Raw genomic sequence first — 18,958 nt, 5'->3', positions numbered from 1 at the left:
TTTACAAACTCAAAATCACAAAAATTTGTTAATAAACATCTCACCAACTTCTCACGTCCACTTCAGATCTTCAGCTGTAGTCTGCATTAACTGTTCATTACAATAGCACAAAATTACATAAAATGAGCAAAAAAACATGAAAATATCCAAGCTATTACTACTCGTGATGGTCAGTTCTGCCCAGTGGCCAGTCTCAGCAGCCCAGCCAGTAGTGTAGCCTGCCAGGCTGCTGCAGCCTAGCACTTCAGTTGCGACGTCACGGCTCATTTACTTTGATCAAGGCTTGGAGGGTGATGGAGGGGGGGCAGTGTCATGCCTAAGGTATCAAGGAGCTGACACCGCAGCTGCAACTATACTAGCAGATGACGTTTCCTGTATTGTAATGCCATGGGATAATGCACTTTTGTCAGATGGCGGAAGTAAGAAAAGTCAATAAGTAATGCCAAAGATGCAGAATGATTCAATCACAAACGATAGTAATCATTTTGCACAAGTTTAGTGCTAACTAGGATCTGTCATGCGGGCTGCACTGATTTCTGTTGCAGGCCACATGCGGCCCGCGTGTTTGACATGCCTGATTTACATGACAAGTGAAGTGAGGTAGTTTGGGGTTATTGCACATGTTCAGTAATTTTGTTTTGCCATCAGTCTAACTGTGGCGGGGAAGAAGCTATTGAAAAACCTTGTTCTGTGAGTGATGATGCTGTCCGCTCTGCTGTGTCTCAGGTTGTACGTACAGCATTTGTGACTGAGCAGAGAGTGAGCTGGATGGAGTGAGTCCCTGATAATTCCCTCTGCTCTTTTCCAACAGCGATGTGCGTACATAGAGTCCATGGAAGGAAGTTTTGTCCCTATGACAGTCTCTGCAGTCTTTATGACTCTTTGCAAAGCCTTCATCTCTGCCTGTGTGGAGTTCCGATACCAGACAGTGATGCCTGCGGTGAGAATGCTATCTATCAGTCCTCTGTAGGCCTGGGTGAGAGGGCGATGGTTCAGGCTGGCTTTCCTGAGCATGAAATGAAGCCTTTGCTGGGCTTTTTTCACTGTGGCTGTGGTGTTAAGAGTCCAGCTCAGGTCTGATGTAATCTGCAGTCCCAGGAATCTGTGGCGATCGGCCCTCTCCACCTCAGTCCCTTTAATGATAAGAGACTGTAGAGGGGGAGGATTCTTCCTGAAGTCCAGTATTATTTCTTTGGTCTTGTCTATGTTGAGGATGAGGTCATTCTCCTCTCCGTTGACAAGTATGTTGTTTACCAGGGTCCTGTACCCTTACTCATCCCCCCCTTGATGAGCCCCAGGATGGTGGTGTCATCAGCGTATTTAATGACGATGGTGTTGTCCTGGGTGGAGAGACAGTCTTAAGTGTACAGGATGAAGAGTTTAGGGCTGAGGCAACAGCCTTGTGGGGATCCTGTGCTGACTGTGAGCTGAGCAGACACCCGTCCTCCCATTCTCACCACCTGAGGTCTATCTGTCAGGAAGTCCAGGATCCAGTTACAGGTGGGAGTTAGGACGCAGAGGTCTGTCAGCTTCTCGATTAGTTTGCCTGAGCGGATGGTGTTGAAAGCAGAACTGTAGTCCAGGAAGAGCATCCTGGCATATGGTCTGCTACTTTCCAGGTGTTGCAGAGTGTGGTGTAAGGCTAGAGCTAAATGATATCACAATTGGGCCCATGTATGAGGTTTCTAAGCAGGACTGTAGCCCCTAGAATAAAAGTAAAAAGGTTTTTAACATTTTCTATAACAGACCAAAACTTCAAAATATGTTGACCATTTTACAATGGAAGAATCATTTACAGCTACTTTGTCAGGTTTGTAGATCCATATATTTATTACATTAATGTGTCATTAGTAATTGCCAGTAACCACGCACTGCATGGTAACGTGCAGTGAATACACTTGACTTGACCATTCATAGTTTTCATCCTCTTTCTCTGTACATTTAGCATTCATTTGCTCAGAGGTTGATGCGCTTGCTGCTTCCTGAGCAGCTCTTCTTTTCTCCACCCTAGTGGCCCGCTTCTTCTCTTCTTTTGTCAGCATCTTTTCGCATTAAAACTGATTAAGACAGTGTTTGTGTTGCAATTACTTAGTATGTTTTCCTTAGTTTTTCACTTAAGCTGGCACTTAAGTCTTCAATCTGCCTCAAGAATGATTTAAGATATGAAGAGATAGGGGAAGAGATGGTGAAGCTGGCCACTGCTGAGAGCTGATTCTACAATAAAATAAAAATAAAAAGAGGAATAAACTTGGAGGTCAATCATCACCCCAAAAGCAAATAGTAGACATCACGTAGTATATGTGTACCAAATTTCAGGTCAAACGGTTTGCGAGCTTACAAAGGATTTAAAGTCCTGGACAGACAAACAGCCACGGTAGCGTATTATATATAAACATTCATTTTAATTGCATTATTGTTTCAAACCTAATAGTTTCAATTATTAGGGAACACGTTTTGGGTAAGTTCATAAGTGCCAAATGACTTGTCTTGCCCTCATTTTCTTATTTATTTTCAGTTACTGAATGCTTTGTGATATGTTATAATATCCAGAAATGCATGCGGTTTTAAATATATGTTGGAGTTTTGGTAGTGAGCATTGCCTCGTCCTAAAACTTCTTCAGTTGATTTCATGACTGGAAGGTTTTCTCTGCTGTATTATATATTCTCCTGTGATTTTTAATGTTCCCCTTCTGATGTCTTCTCTTCCCCTAAGGTGTGATAATATTTGTGTGCCCTGTTTTGAACTACTATACATGCCCTTATCTTGTGCCTCTTTGTTTAATAATGTAGTCACTAGGATATTGGTGAAACTCCACCCCCCAGCCACTAAAAAAGTTGATGTTTATGGTCTGTTATAACCAAAAATATCACCTTATTTCAAAAGCTGGTTCTGTATTTTTAAGATGTGTTATTCATGACAACTGGCCATTGTACACTCACTATAGCATATGTGCCATTCATGCACGGAATGTTTTCCAGAATGCCATTGATTTTGGAGTTTTAACTTCAGAAACAATGATTATTGCTAATATAAAATTTTATCTCAAAAATCTAAGTTTTAGATTTTATGGTTCATTCATTTTAGGTACTGAGAACTGTCTCTTGCTTAAACAGCAGAGTTCTTGGTAGACACTGTTTAGTTTTCAAGACAATCAGTCTGACCGCATCAACCCTTCTATTCTTTGATAACCGCATAGGCCAATATTACTGGGTTTTATTTTCTATGGTGCCTTTAACAATTACAGTTAAGGGTACATCAAGCTGCTATTTTAGTCATCCATCTGTCTTTGCATTAGTTGTTTATATCAAAGGCGTTTATAGAGAGCTGGACTTTGAAAACTTACATTGGACACAAGCCGGGGCCTGCCACAAATTGCATTAAAGCACATCACTGAGCCCATTCTCGCATAGACTCACACTTGTTTAGAAAGAAGTAGTTTAAACTTGCCTATTACCATAATGATGATGCTGAATTTTCTCAAGCTGTGAGGTAGCAGGACTAAGCACAGCACCCCAGTACTATTCAGTGACCAGTATCCACTGCTAATTAACTTCTTTTTCCCTTCATTTTAATAGCCCTGTTTTTAACGATTCAGTGCTCTGAATTAATTATTTTATTCATTAAATGACAGCCAAACAGAAATCAAATGTGAAACAAGTCAACAGTTGACCAGCTAAATTGGGACTTCAAACTCCAACTAATTTCACTCCAACCAGTTTCTTAATGAGAAGCTGATTCTTGCTGTTAATTAAACTCGTTATTTGATGCTATGGCTTGTTGCTGCTCTCATTCTGACACAGCAGACATTTCCATAACTGTTGATTGTCTGTTTTTTCTAAGAACATTGTCAAAATGTTGTGGGGACCTGAGAGATCATCCTTACTGAGACCTTCACCTTTCTTTATTTTCAGATATTGTGTGATGGGCACGGGTGAGCTGGTCATGTGGCACCTTGTTTTGTGTCCCATTATTGTTTGGCAGCTAGTTAAAGAAAAAGAAACAACTAAGGGGCCTGAATCAAGTTAATTAAAATTAAGGCAAAAGAAGTTCATTAGCAGCAAAAACTAATGAAGAAGATGGTGAGAATGAAAACCTGCAGCCACTGTGGCACGCCAGGACTGGAGTTTGCCACCCCTGGCCTAAACCATGAGACTGAACAATCTTTGTTTTCAGATCTTTTGAGAGTTGCTTTGAGGATGCCATGCTGTCACTCTTCAGAAGAGATGTCAAAAGGAAGCTCAACTTGCAATTGACCACCTTAAATACCTTTATATCTCATGATTGCACACACCGGTCTATGAAGTTCAAGGCTTAACGAGCCATTTCCTTTTTTTCCTAACCTAAACTATAAATTTAAACTTCTGTCAGTTTACTGCTTACCTTTCACCATTTTATTTCATTCATTGCATTTTAACAGATTAAATTTGAGGAATAACTGAAAAAACTGGGGTGTTCTAAAACTTTTGACTGGTAGTGTAACTACAATGTGATCAACAAAATTAAACTGATAATCTTAACGACCCTATCATTTTTCTATAACACTGACAAAATGAGGGAAGCAGTAGGTATAAATATGCCACTTAATTTTTCAGTCACATGCAATATGTGCTGATATTTAAAATTTTATGTTAGCTGTCTAAAAGATAAAAATTACAACAGGTTAAAAGTTCTTCTAAGCTCAAAACATTTTTATAGGTAAGTAAATCTGATTTCTTCAGCCTGAATTTTGAATGTTAGAAATGAAGAAGCCATTTTTAATATACAAAATTTGGAAAAAATACAATTAATCTATGGGATACTGTAAAGGCAAGCTTTAAAAGGTCCTTTGACACATAACTTACTCTGTACCATATCAATCCTGGAGAGACTAGAACTTGACAGGACTGTAGCATGAGCTTTGGGTCAGGGCAAAAATGTCTTAGAAGAAGTGTCTCAGCTAAGGTTTACATTTTTTATGGTATCAAATGAGAAAATAATTTAAAGTATCTAAGAAGGTGCAAGACCTGTGTTAAAAGAAAAAGACTGAAAAAGTGTATATACCTACCTGACTCATAGAATGCATATCTTTGAACAATCTTGGATTTAGGAAAAGTAGTGTTAAAATTTGGGATATTTGTAATTTCTTCCCTGAACTGTGATAATGTCATGAGCTGGCAATCACAAAGTCCAGAAAGCTAACAAGTGAACAGTTGGTACTCACCCATTTATGCTCTGGCACCACCCAAAGATGTTGGCAGTGCAGCTGTCCAGTGCAGACCTGTTAGCAGGCAGTGGGTGTTCTCCCTTAGAGATAGAATCCACCGGCAAGTGCTAGATAAGCTCCTATCAGCAGGAACAGCATAATGACATTAAGGCCTTAAGAACTGGGTTGTGCCTTGGTTTTGCAACTACAAGATAATCAGTATATCCAAAAGGGTTTGGAATTGTAGGGATACTATGTTTGTTTTTAAAATACCCTTCAGGATATCTCATTACTTATATCTTCTATGTATTTTTGATCAATTTATCATTGGTTTATTTTAAGAGCCTGCATAGCAGTATTTGGTAATTTCTTAAAGAAAGTTCCTTTCTCAGTTTTCATCTCCTTGTCCTGGTTAATGCTGGGTATTGTTGGAAACAGGCTGAGCAGTCCAGACCAGCCTCCTCTGTTTCCAAAAGCTATAACTAGTCTCTTCTGAGGAATTCACGTGCCAGCTTTTAAAACTGCTCCTCAAGAGTGTCTTGGGGTGCCCTTGTGTCTGCTAATAGGCTACCACTGGTACAACTTCTGTGGAAACTAGGAGCATCTTCTTTGGATGTCATAATCACTTAACAACTGTATGCTTTCAAATCAGAGTAGCAATAAATCTACTGTATGGTCCATCCCAGATTTTGTCATACTAACTCTATCTTGTAAAATGAGCTTCATCAACCCTATGAAGCTGATGGTACTCACAAATTCATTCCTTAAGTCGCTTTCCATAGATCCTGGTTGTGGGTGAGGATAGGGTTGCAGATGCACCAAACATGTAGGCCTCAATTTACCGCCACCTAGTAAAACATACACACTCCTGCAACTGCTTCTCAATTCTGTAGGTCATCTTAATAAAACCATTTCTAGCGCTACTGCAGTTGGTTTCTCCATCTCTCTATAATATCTTGGGCAGCTTGGTGGCACAATACTACCATTATTTCCTACTATAATGTCACTGGAACAAGGCAAAGGAATTAATTAATTTTCCCTAGGAGACACTATGGACAAAATAATAAGTTAATGCATCCCAGCTTGCGAGTAAGTGATGTTAGGGAAGCTGGCCATTATGTCTACCTCAACATAAGCCATTTGCCAGACAGTAGAGTAAACCAAGGATGGCAGTTTGTGGTGATTTAGTTAAGATGTTTTAGGCCTTTTCATGCCCTACTGGAAGAGCAGAGTGACTCCATAGAGTGGAGGTGGCACCCTCAGATTTTAGAACCATTACACACCACTTCTCTACCTGGTTCTTGTCCTCAATGAAGATTTTGTCTTACCACCCAAAGGTAAGGTTAATTACATTATGAGAGATCAGCATGAGAAGGAGATTGTGCTGTAGCTTAGCAGTGTTATGATCATCACTTCTTTTTGATTTTTTTAGTTGTTCACCACATTTTTTTCTCTTCATTTCGAGACTATACTAACATTTGGAACATTAAGAATTTCAAACTTATGATTATTTTTCCATGAAAACATTTATGTTAATGAAAACTATTTTGGCATCAACAACATGAAAGGATGGATCTGTCCTGTCTTGTGTCAATGGTTCAGGCTGGTAGTGGTGATGTAATGGTGTGGGGGATATTTTCTTGGCACACTTTGGGCCCCTTAGTACCAACTGAGCCTTGTTTAAGTGCCTGAGTATTGTTGCTGACCATGTCCATCTGTTTATGATAAAACACCATGTCATAAAGCTCAGATCTTCTCAAACTGGTTTCTTGAACATTACAGTGAGTTTATTATACTCAAATTGCCTCCCCAGTCACCAGGTCTTAATCCAATAGAGCACCATTGGCATGTGGTGGAAAGGGAGATTTGTACATGGATGTGCAGCTGACAAATCTACAGCAACTGTGTGATGCTGTCAGGTCAATATGGACCAAAATCCCTGAGAAATGTTTCCAGCACCTTACTGAATCTATGCCATGAACAACTGAGGCAGTTCTGAAGGCAAATGTGGGTCCAAGCCAGTAGTAGCAAGGTTTACCTAATAAAGTGGCCACTGAGTGTATGTAAGAAGGAGAATTTTAATATCAGCCAGTGTAATGGCTTAAGAACAAGTGTTGCTATATGTGGTTTTACTTTCTAGTTCTTTAATGCACTGTGAATTGATTGAAAGCTGGATGTAGAATGGTTTAAACAGCTTATGAATAACAGAAGATGGGTAAATTGTGGCCGTCAAGGGATGCACATGGTCAGCAATGATACTAAATAGGCTGTGGCATTGACTGTGGTGATTGACTGTTTTTAAATTAGTTTGCTAGGAAAACGTTCCCCTCTCCATTACAGTACCACCACCAGCCTAGACTTTTGACACGAGGGAGATTGGGTACATGGGTTCATGCTGTTGGTACCAAACTCTGACCCTACCATCTGTGTGCCTCAGTAGAACTCAAGATTCATCAAAGCAGGTTGCATTTGTCCAGTCTTCAACTGTCCAGTTTTGGTGAGCCTGTGTCCGCTGCAGTCTCATCTTTCTGTTCTTGGCTGACAGGAATCAGACCGGACATGGTCTTCTGCTGTTGTAATCCATCTGCCTCAATGTTTGCCATGCTCTGCACTCTGAGATGTTTCACCATAGTTGTACAGAGTGGTTATCAGACTTACAATAGCCTTTCTGCCACCATGAAACAGTCTGGCCATTCTCCTCAAACATCTACCATCAACAAGGTGTTTCTGCTGACAGAACTGCCACTGACTAGATGTTTTTTGCACCATTCTGAGTAAAGTCTAGAGTCTGGTTTGTAATAAAATCCAAGGAGATCAGCAGTTCCAGAAATACTCAAACCAGCCTGTTTGACATTAACAATAATGTCACATCAAAATCCCATTGTGGTGTTTGATGTGAACATTAACTTCAACTCTTGACCTGTATCTGCATACTTTTATGCACTGAGCTGCTATAACATGATTGACTAATTAGGTACTTGACTGAATAAGCAGGTGTACAGATGTTCCTAATAAATTGCTCAATGAGTGAATAATAACTTTAATAATAATTGTTTTCATATATAATAACTCTGGTTTTAGACAGTTTTGTAATATGTGTTTTTAAAGACAGACCTTTGAAACAGATAAAGCCCCATTTCCATGCCGATTTAGTAAAAGCAATATTTAGATCCTCTCAATTAAAAAGTGACAAAGCCTTGTTGTGGCATGTATCATTTCCACCAGTTAACATTTATGTTTTTAAAAACAAATAGTTATCATCCAACAAGAGTTATGTTCATGGCTTGGATGCATTTTATTTGAAATTGGCTCCAAAGCAAATGGCTTCAATTTGGCATTCCAAGGGAAGCCACACACAATCTTGACTTGGTTTAAAAGCTCTAGACAATTTTGTTATTTTTGTAACGTCAGTGTTTTTTTGTATTGATTGTAATTAGAGCATTAGAAACAATTTCACGAGAACAGGACATTCAGCTCAACAAAGCTCAACCAATCCTATCCATCCGACAGGGCTGTCTAAATGTATGGATACTGGGTGAGGGCACCAGGAGCAAAAGGTCCCATGATGTTTACGATGCCTATTTATGTTTCTGTTTTGCTATCAAAACAGGGGGCTCCAGGGAACTACTTTGCCCGGGGCCCATGATGCTGTTAAGACAGTTTTGCCATCTGAATCCTCCAAAATAACATTAAGTTGAATTTTGCATTTCCCTAGAGTTTCAACTGCCCACCAAACTACTTGGTATTTAAAGCCGTGTGTCTATAGTGCCCTGTGTGAAGAAAAAAAATTCCTAATGTTTGTGCAAAATTTACCCATAAGTTTCCAAATGTGCCTCTGTGTTCTTGTTGAAATCATTTAAAAAATACCAGCCTCGATCTACTGTTCTAATTTATTTCATAATTTTAAACACTTCAGTCATCCATCCATCCATAATCCAACCCGTTATATCCTAACTACGGGGTCACGGGGGTCTGCTGGAGTCAATCCCAGCCAACACAGGGCGTAAGGCATGGAACAAACCCCGGGCAGGGCGCCAGCCCACCGCAGCACTTCAGTCATGTCACTTCTTAATTATCGTTGGCTTTTCGAAGTTCAAAAGGCTCACCTCTTTTAATATTACATTATTTTTTATGTCTCTATAAACACACATAAATAATTTTAAATATAAAATGTTTTGGCTGGATTTACATTTTTGCTCAGTACTGTAATCGAATCATATATTTTGAGGAAAAAGATAAAATAGGCAAATAAACACACACACTTTTTCATTTATATACATAGTGTAAAATAGTCCCATAAAGTTTTAAGTATAGCTGGATTCCCGGCTGCTGTTAACACAATGAGTCGGTAAGTTTTTTATCTGACACTCGCAACAAACGCAATGCCTTTGCAGTCTCCCGGTGTGGGCGGAACTGGGCGGGATCTGCAGAATTCTTCCGTGTTCTCATTGGCGGGAAGTTGATGACGGGCATTAGGTGACAGGGTGCCACCTCTCCGTGTCCTGTCTCGTATACACCCAGTGGCTCATGGAATGGTGCTTCTTGTGTGGACCTTTCGAAATTCGGAATACAGTGTATGAAACTGCGCTGCATAGCCTCTGCACAATCGTACACTGCAGACAGAGAGAGTACCGGCTTTCTGACTGAAGGTGAAAGCAGTTTCCTAGAAGGAAGCAGGATATTATCTATATATAACGCAATATGGCTGTCCAGGGAAGTGCATGCCGGCTGTTACTTCAATGTAAGTTACTATGGTGGGGGAAATAAACAAAAGCAAATGAAATTAACGTGGAGCTGAGGTGTACGCGTCGCGTGCTTTTCGTTGCAATGCGTCAGCTTCCCGGATTACTGGTAGATCAGTGATTGGCGATATTTGAGCTCCCCGCTGGCGCTTTCATTCACGAAGTGAGATGCAACTTAAGAGAGTGGAAAAAAGCATCGAATTAACATTCAGTATCAGTAGACCTTTAATTGTTTTGTTTTCTTGGATGCATGAAAGCAATTTGCTGTTGCATCGGTCGATTTTAGCAGTACTGATATAAGGGGTGCGGCGTTTGGTGTAATGGTATGTAACGACCTGCTTCACCGAAACAGAAAAAAAGTCAAGTTCAAGATTTGAGTCTGCTTTTTAAAGCCGGTGTAGAGATTGGCTTCTGCTTACCTGGGAATACAGAATGGTCGTGCTCCCTTCGCGCAACAACAATGCAGCATTTAGGTTCACTTGCCGTCTTATTAAAAGAGGCTCGGCAATCCCGACCTTCGTCGGCCTTGCGCAGAGGCGCCCTCTAAAACTGCGCTGCAAGTTGTTATACAACCCGCTGAATGTGAACTCATTTACTTGCATAACTAGCGGAGTAACGCCGTCTTGCTTGCCAGTGCGGGGCCGTGCCTCTGTGAAAGGCTCGGCTAAGCACCTTCTCATGACGCCGCTACCTTTTTACCTTTGGGAGCCGTATGTTTCGGGGTCTGTCCCCTGCTTAGATGACAAAAAAAGTGTGCATGAAGGCGTTTCGGTATACTTTGCTTTCTGTTGACGTTTTCTGTCGTGACAATGTGAATTCAAAAACCTTCAATTCAGTAAGCAGGTTTTCACTTTTAAGAAATCAGAAGATGGTGTTTTTCAGTTTTGAGTTACACCTATTTGTTATATTTATATTTTTCTAGCAGTTAGTTTATGTTTGGATTCAGCGGGTTGGAAAATGGATGGATGGATAGCTTATTTATAAAATGGCACAACGAGCCCTATTGGAAAACAATTAGGAATAACGACGTCAAACGAATCTAACGTAACTGGAGATGCACTGGGTTGGAGACAGAAAAAAGACGCACATTAACAAACGGTATCTAATTGCCTAAGTAAAGTTTACACCCACTCCCAGTGTCCCTAGAATTTTCCTCCAGTTCTCCTCCCAAAGATTTAACAATTCTTAATGCTACACCGTGCGTGAGAGAATGCCCTGTGATAAACTGGTACCCCGTCCAGGATTGGTTCCTCCTTTGCCACAGTTGGGTGGTTTGAAAAGGGATGAATGGATATACTGGGAGTGTTTAAGAACAACTGCTTTGCAATTAGCATGTTGTTTTACTTTCATTCCAGCCAGTTACTTCATTAGAGTTAATGTTTCTTTAATTATGAATATTAAATAGGACTGATCCAGTTATATTGAATACATCAACTTTTTTCTCAGTAAATATATTTCTAATGTGGCTGTTGACGTGAAATGTTCACCAGATGTTGGTAACAACCCAAGTAATCCACATATACAAATAATTTATGGTCTTATTTGTTTTGATTTAAGTTATGTGTTATAAAGTGGAATGACACAGGGAATAAATATATTGAAGAAGCTTACTGAAATGTATTTAATACTTAGTAGAAAAGCCTTTGTTGGTAATGACCGCATCAAGATGCCTCCAGTATGGGAAAACTAGTCGCATGCATTGCTCAGGTGTGATTTTGGCCCATTCTTTCACACAAACTGTCTTCAGATCTTGAAGGTTCTGGGGACCTCGTCTCTGCACTCTGATCTCCAGTTCTTTCCATAGATTTTCAGTTGGATTCAAGTTGGGGACTGACTTGGCCATTCTAGCAGCTTTATTTTCTTTTCTCTGAAACCAATTGAGTTTCCATGGCTGTGTGTTTGGGATCATTATCTTGTTGAAATGTCCACCCTTGTTTCATCTTCAGCATCCTGGTAGATGGCAGCAAGTTCTTATCAAGAATGTCCTGGTACATTTCTTCATTCATCCTTCCTTCAATTATATGAAGCCTGCCAGTGTTTTCGGGTGTTTTTTGGGTGATGTGCAGTGTCATTTCTCCTCCAAACATGTTGTGTGCAATGACATCAAAAGAGTTCAATTTTTGGTCTCATCTGACCAGACTACATTCTCCCTGTATTTCATTGGCTTATCCAAATGTTGTGCAGCAAACTTTAAATTTTGTACGGTGAGCGTGCATAGAGGCCATGGCAGTGTGTATTACTTATTGTTTTGTTTTTTTTAAACAACTGTACCTGCTAATTGCAGGTCTTTCTGAAGTTCTCCACGAGTGGACCTTGGCTCTTGGACAACTTTTCCGATTATTATTTTGACTCTGTCAGAAATCTTGCGAGGAGCACCTGGTCGTGGCCGGTTTATGGCGAAATGATGTTCTTTCCATTTCCAGATTATGGCCCCAACTCTGCTCACTGGAACATTCATAAGTTTAGAAATGTGTCTGTAACCAGTGCCATCAGTATGTTTTGCAACAATAAGGTTACAAGTGTCTTGAGAGAGTTCTTTGCTTTTATCCACCATGAGATGCTTCTTGTGTAACACCTTGGTAATGAGAAGCCTTTTTTATAGGTCACCAGTTAGGACTAAACCAGCTGATATTAATTTTTCCCTGATAGGAGGTAGGATTACTAAATACTGACAGATTTCAACTGCTTTTTTGGCTTTCCATGCCTTTTTGCACGTCTTTTTCTTCAAGTGTTCAATACTTTTTCCCTGTGTCTTTCCACTTAATTACACATAAATTAATTTATGGACCCATTTGTTTTGATTTCTTTGTATGTGTGGATTACTTGGGTTGTTACCGACGTCTGGTAAAAAATTCATGTTAATAGCCCCATTAGACATTGATGTGTTCAATGCTTATTTTCCCCGCTGTAGCATATGATACTTACAAGTAACTTAATAAGTGAGGCAGTGTTTAACTCTTCACCAAATATGGTTTGAGATTTTCGGGTAAAAGAGAGAGAAGTTAATATTTTTTGGCTGACACCTTTATCCAAGGCAACTTGCATCATTTGATATACAATTGTTTATGTTTCTTTTGTTTTTCTAGTTTCAGCACCAACAGGTGAAGTGACTTGCACATGGTTACACAGTGCCGGTAGCAGGATTTGGTCCCATAACTTCATGTTTTAGATGTCCAAAGCCTTGACCGCAACTTCATACTCTCTCACATATCATGGTGCCGGTGGAATGGGGACATGCATGCTGGTTAGTGCAAGCTAGTTAAGCCCATCTAACCCACTTGCCCACATTGACTGGGCAAAAACTCAACTGTCATATAATAAAGGAGTCAGTTTTTATTCAAATCTGTGAAAGAAGTTTGGTGTTGCATTGGTCAATGCAGTGCCCTTTAAACAACATTGTTAATGTTATTCATCTAATGTGGGAGTGTGTTAACTTTGGCATTCTGTTTGACCCTGGTACCTGTGTTTAACAAAAGTTTAACAAAGGTGTCTCTGTTTTCTCAAAACTCTGAAAATGAGGTTGGTCCAACATGATGCAACTCCTTTGTACCAATGTGGGTCCAAAGTGTGGACCCACACTTATTTTTTTTTTTTTCTGATATTGGGTCAGTCTTATTACACAGATTAATATATAAGAATCAAAATATTTTGTTTTGCTGTTAATGTGAAATAAGTAATTGGTTTGTATAAGCTATGTGAATAAGTAGGTGACTGCTTGTGAGTAAATAGCCAGCGAATAAATAGCTAACTTTAGTGTCAATTTTTTCACTATTCTAGGTACATGTGGCAATAATAACCCTCTAAACCAATAAGTTTAAAACCCAGAAATGCATGTTGTGTCTGTATAGTAAAGAAAAAGGAAAGCTGGAGATTTGACCTGTTTTAAGCCAGGTTTTAGATCTGCATATTGAGAAAGACAGTTGTTTGTGGACGGTTATACTTGAAGACGTTTTACTCAGATGATGCAAAGACTTATATCAATGTACAATTTCCTGAAGGATGGAGTAGTTCCTGCTTACTTACAGTTCTAGGGCACTGTTTGTATCTTGGTAAGGTCAACTCTGTATGGAGTTTGCTTCACACAATGGGCTACGGGTATCTGGAACAAACTAGTGTGTTATGGACGATCTGAAGTGGAAACCTTGACATAATTTATAAATATTTTTATGAGATATTGTGTCAACCTTGGTATTAGCTAACCAAGCAATCTACTTTTGTTTGTTGAATTTCTCATGTTTTTATGTGTGCTTTCCTCATCCCACACACCTGTATGTTTGGTTAAATGATAATTGGCCTTGTATCATTGAGAGTGAGTATGTACAGTATGTGAGGAAACCTTGCAATGCACTAATTGCTCCATCCTGGGGTGGTTCCAGTCTTGCACAGGAAATGTCCAAGACAGACTATAGTTTATAGCAGTGGTCTCAAACTCCAGTCCTGGAGGGCCGCAGTGGCTGCAGGTTTTCATTTTAACCCTTTTCTTAATTAGTGACCTGGTTCTGCTGCTAATTAACTTCATTTTGAATCAATTTTTATGGACTTACTCTAGTAGACTCAGACCTCTTAATTGTTTCTTTTCCCCTTAATTATCAGTGAAACAGTAATTTGATACAAAATGAGCCACAACATGACCAGCAAACTGCATCCCTCATACAATATCTGAAAATAAACAAAGATGAAGGTTTCAGGAATGCTAATCTGCTCAGGTCCCTAAAACATTTTAGCGGTGCTCTTAGAACAGAGAAAATCGAAATGTATGCTATTGCACAGTGAGAGCAGCAACAAGCCATGGAATTAAAGAACGAGTTTAATGAATAACAAGACTCGCCGCCTAGTTAAGCAACTGGTTGGTGTGAAATTGATTGGAGTTTGAAGCCTTGAGTTAGTTGGTCTTCTGTTGGCTCACTCACTTCATATTTCATTTCTGTTTGGGTGCCATTTAAGGAAAGGAATGAAGCAATTCAGGGGAACAAATCTCAAAAAAAGTCAATTAAAATGAAAGGAAAAGGGGTTAATTAGCAGCAAAAGTGGGTCACCAATTAAGAAAGGGGTTTGAATGAAAATTTGCTGCCACCTGAGCCCTCTAGGACCAAAGTTTGAGACCACTTGTTTATGGGGACAGGCCCCTATAACCCTGAACAAGATAAAGTGAGTTTGTATAGTAAATGGCTGTTGATATGGAAGGCTCTGAAGGTGCTGATACTATGGTTTTGTGATATATTTAAGACTGTTTGCTTCACTGAAGGAGGAAATGAGTGACTGGCTTCTAAAGATGTAGTTGGCATTTGGCAGTGAAACTTAAGATATGTACAAATAATAACATGTCATTGAATTTTAAATCTTGATATGTTTTCAGCAACATGTGGATATGGGCACCTCAATTAAAATGTCAGAATGAAGAGATGCTGGAGGAGACATGGAATTCTCTATTAACTACAGAACGCACAATGTATTTTTTCTGAAACAAAGCAAAACGTTAATGTTAGTGGATTTTAAAATTGTCATTACACAACATTAGCATAACATCTAATCCAGTGTTGTGGCATACAGAGCTCAATCCTGGCATCATCGGGCACAAAGAAAGAACCAACCCAGGGTAAGATGGCATTCCATCACTTGGCACAGGTCTCATACATTTTCACACACCCCCACTCACACAGGGCCAGTTCATAGTTTTGAATTAATCTTCCATATTCATCCATCCATTATCCAACCCACTATATCCTAACCACAGGGTCACGGGGGGTCTGCTGGAGCCAATCCCAGCCAACACAGGGCGCAAGGCAGGAAACAAACCATGGGCAGGGCGCCAGTCCACTGCAGGACACACACACACACACACCAAGCACACAATATTTTTAGATGTAGTTGAACTAAAATTGGGCTTTGCAGTTTACTTGAATAATTGGCCATGTTTAGCAGTATCATCATTATGGTGATCAGCTGAAAAAAGATCCTACTCCAGAAGCTTTTCAAAATGAGTTCTAGAAATTAATGTTGGAAACTTATTTATTACAACAGAGTTTAAGTGAATCATAATATATAATTTAGTATGCAGGTACATGCATTAAACTTGAAAACCATTTCGCATGTTAAAAATGGAAAAGTAAAATTATGGTCAAAAGCTTATATCAATACAACCTCTTTAGTAATAAGAAATAACACAAAAGCATGAAGGGAAGCTTGTCTTGGCAGACACAGTAAAATGCCTTGATTCAAAACAGCAAAGGACAAATTCAGTAAGTGATTTGATATTTTATGTTGATCTTTGAAATTTAGTGATCTAGAACCTCCTTTGCAAATGCAGTGAATCAGGACATTTTATGTGAGTATTACAACCGCATTTGAATTTAATGCAAGTGATGCGAGTAGGAAAATACTAAGACTGGCATTACAAAAATATGTTGTCACTAAAGAAAATGCAAACCTTGAAAAATATGTGCAGAGGATGAACGTAGGGTGATCCTGACAAGCAGGGCACAAATGAAAATACAGAAAAACATTTTTTTTTCTTTTGTCTTCTTCACCCCCTGCTACAGAAAATGTTGTATCTGAGTGGTCACAACAGGTGTTATTGATTCAGTACTCTGCCTGGGGAGAACCGATAAAAGCACCTGGAATTACTAGCAGTTAACAATGAGAGGTTATAGAGATGAGAAGTAGAAGGCTGCTGATCTGTAAGGAAATGGGCATCAGGTTCTGTGAAGATTCAAACCAAATAAAAAGGCTTCCGCACCCATAGAAGAAACATGGAGAATAAAGGGAATTGTTTTTTCATGGATTTTAATGCCGTGGTTGCATTTCTTGAATAATGTTATTGATGAATTATATCAAATATATTATTCATTACTGGTATGTGGTAAAATAAAATTATTTTTTTTAGTTTTTACACTTTTGTACAGAGAACAAGAGTAGCTGATCACTTCTACAAGAAACTCATTTTAATATGCTAACAAAATGCTATTTAGCCAAAGATTCTGCTGCAGTTCTATTTAATAATTTCACAGAGAAATAATTTCATTTAAAGTTGATAGTGAAGGGCAGCTGTTAGTCGCAGTAACAGTCATTGAAGTGCTGCTTATTTTAATTAATATACAGTATGTGAATGTAACGGGAAAATATTGTGGATGTAAAATCCACTAATACAACAGTTAGTAGGAAGTTTTTTTGTTTTACCTCATATTGGTAGGTCAAACATTTGTTATCTGAGCACAATAATGGCCATTTTGATGTCACAGCATTTCAGTTTTTAAACCAATCAAGTTTGCAAGATCCTAAGAGAGTGCACAATAAACTTGAATTGACTTAAATGTAATTTTCAAAACAAGAAACTATTTTCTTATTTCTCATAAAGTATTTCCATGTATCCATCTAACTGTGAATGGATAATTATATAATTTCAGCTCTCTTAAAAATAGGGAATGATACTAGACATTATTTATATTATAAAAATGGAACAAAAGCCCAAGAAAAATAATGCATTTGAAAAGAAAACCGTAAATTATTATGAGAGAGTATAAATGACAAGGAGTTCAATTTAAAATTAGAATAACTGATAATATTTCACATTTGAAGTTAGGAAATTAGCAGTCTGTGAATACAAAATATATAATAGAAATAAAGTTGCATTGTCCAATTGAAGACCGATACATATCTTATTGTGACTAACCAAAACGTAGAGTTACTACTTATATATGTTAAATTAAATCAGATAAATATTAGGAAAGCAGAGGATGCATGTTTCAGATCAAGAAAAAGTTAAATGGCCAAAAAGGGAAGTAAAAAAGCATTTTACATTCATAAGGGGGAAAAAAACTGGAATCAAAAGTGCAAATGAAAGTCTCTTTAAAGGAAATTAATATTAATTTAATTTATTCTAATATATGCACATTTTATTAAGAATAGTATATCTCACAGTTTTCACAGCAATTTTCAGTATCTTTAAAAGTCAGTTTTCCTCAAGTATAACCCTCCTAAAACAATCTAATGCACGGTAGATTTATAGTGGGGAGAATTACATAAACCAATTAAATTATCCTGCACATATATTTTTTTTTCTCTGGGAATTCCAGTTTCATCTCGCATCCGAAAGATGTGCTGGTGAGGGTGATTGGTGTCTCAAAATTAGCCTGGTAGGAGTGAGGGTGGCCGGCAAAGGGTTAGTGTTCAGAGCTGGTTCTAAACGTATACATTTTGCTGCCAGGGTAGGCTACATTTCTCCAGAACCTTATATTGAAATAGGCAGTGTGAGTGAGTAAAAGGATGAGTTGTAACATCCTCTTTAGGCAGAGCTTCAGGTACTGGAGGAAAAATTCTTTTTTATGTATTTTTGTCTAATATTTGAGTTTATTTTTCTGCCGTTAAGCAAAGTAATCTGCCCTTCCAAAGGTGGAATGTGTTAAAGGATTAATTTTACTGATGCCAGACAATTATAATAAAGTACACAACTGGAGGCTGCTAACATTGCTTTATAATAACTTTTAATTACGTACTTTTTTTTTTATTCCAATAGCTACAGAACTGTTTTTCACTCCATTGAATTGACATTGTCAATGTTTATCAGCCTTGTAAGAATGGGCCTATTGGTGTTCACTGAACCTATGTGTAGCTTTAGGAGGTTCATTGTCAGTGATTTAATGACCAATAAGAATGCTCATACATGTTAACAAAACTTATTTAGTAGCTGTCACATGTACAGAGTACAGTGAAATTCTTGCATGCCTGACTATTAATTAGGGAAGTGTAAAAGGCAGCAGTGTAAGTTTGATTATAGTTATAAATATAATGAAGCATTATACATGTGTAGAGTAATCCAAGCCCTAATCTGAATTATGTTAGAAAAAGTAACATGAATAAAGCAAAAGTACACTTAATGTGGAAAAAATATCTGTGGACTATATTTAAAAATATATTGATTTTGTGCTAGGTAAACCTGGTACTTAAAGCATCTGATTTTCCTAGATTAAGAAGTAACTTAACCTGTAATTATCCTAGCTGTAAAATGTAAATGATTATACAGTGGAAACTTACCTT

At 38.5% G+C, this 18,958-nt stretch overlaps 1 protein-coding gene across 1 annotated transcript in view; it reads left to right on the top strand.

Moving 5' to 3' along the window:
• Nucleotides 1–9,659: 9,659 nt before the first annotated feature.
• The window catches only part of fech (ferrochelatase), a 59,180-nt gene continuing 49,881 nt past the window's right edge, over nucleotides 9,660–18,958 (top strand). The window contains exon 1 of the mRNA XM_028802532.2: nucleotides 9,660–9,924. Within this exon, the coding sequence (XP_028658365.1) occupies nucleotides 9,885–9,924 (40 nt within the window). The 5' untranslated portion in view covers nucleotides 9,660–9,884. The remainder of the gene's footprint in view (nucleotides 9,925–18,958) is intronic.

This window comes from Erpetoichthys calabaricus, chromosome 5 (assembly GCF_900747795.2).
Source record: "Erpetoichthys calabaricus chromosome 5, fErpCal1.3, whole genome shotgun sequence".
NCBI classification, from domain to species: Eukaryota; Metazoa; Chordata; class Cladistia; order Polypteriformes; family Polypteridae; genus Erpetoichthys; species Erpetoichthys calabaricus.
This window is presented reverse-complemented; position numbering and strand designations above follow the sequence as displayed.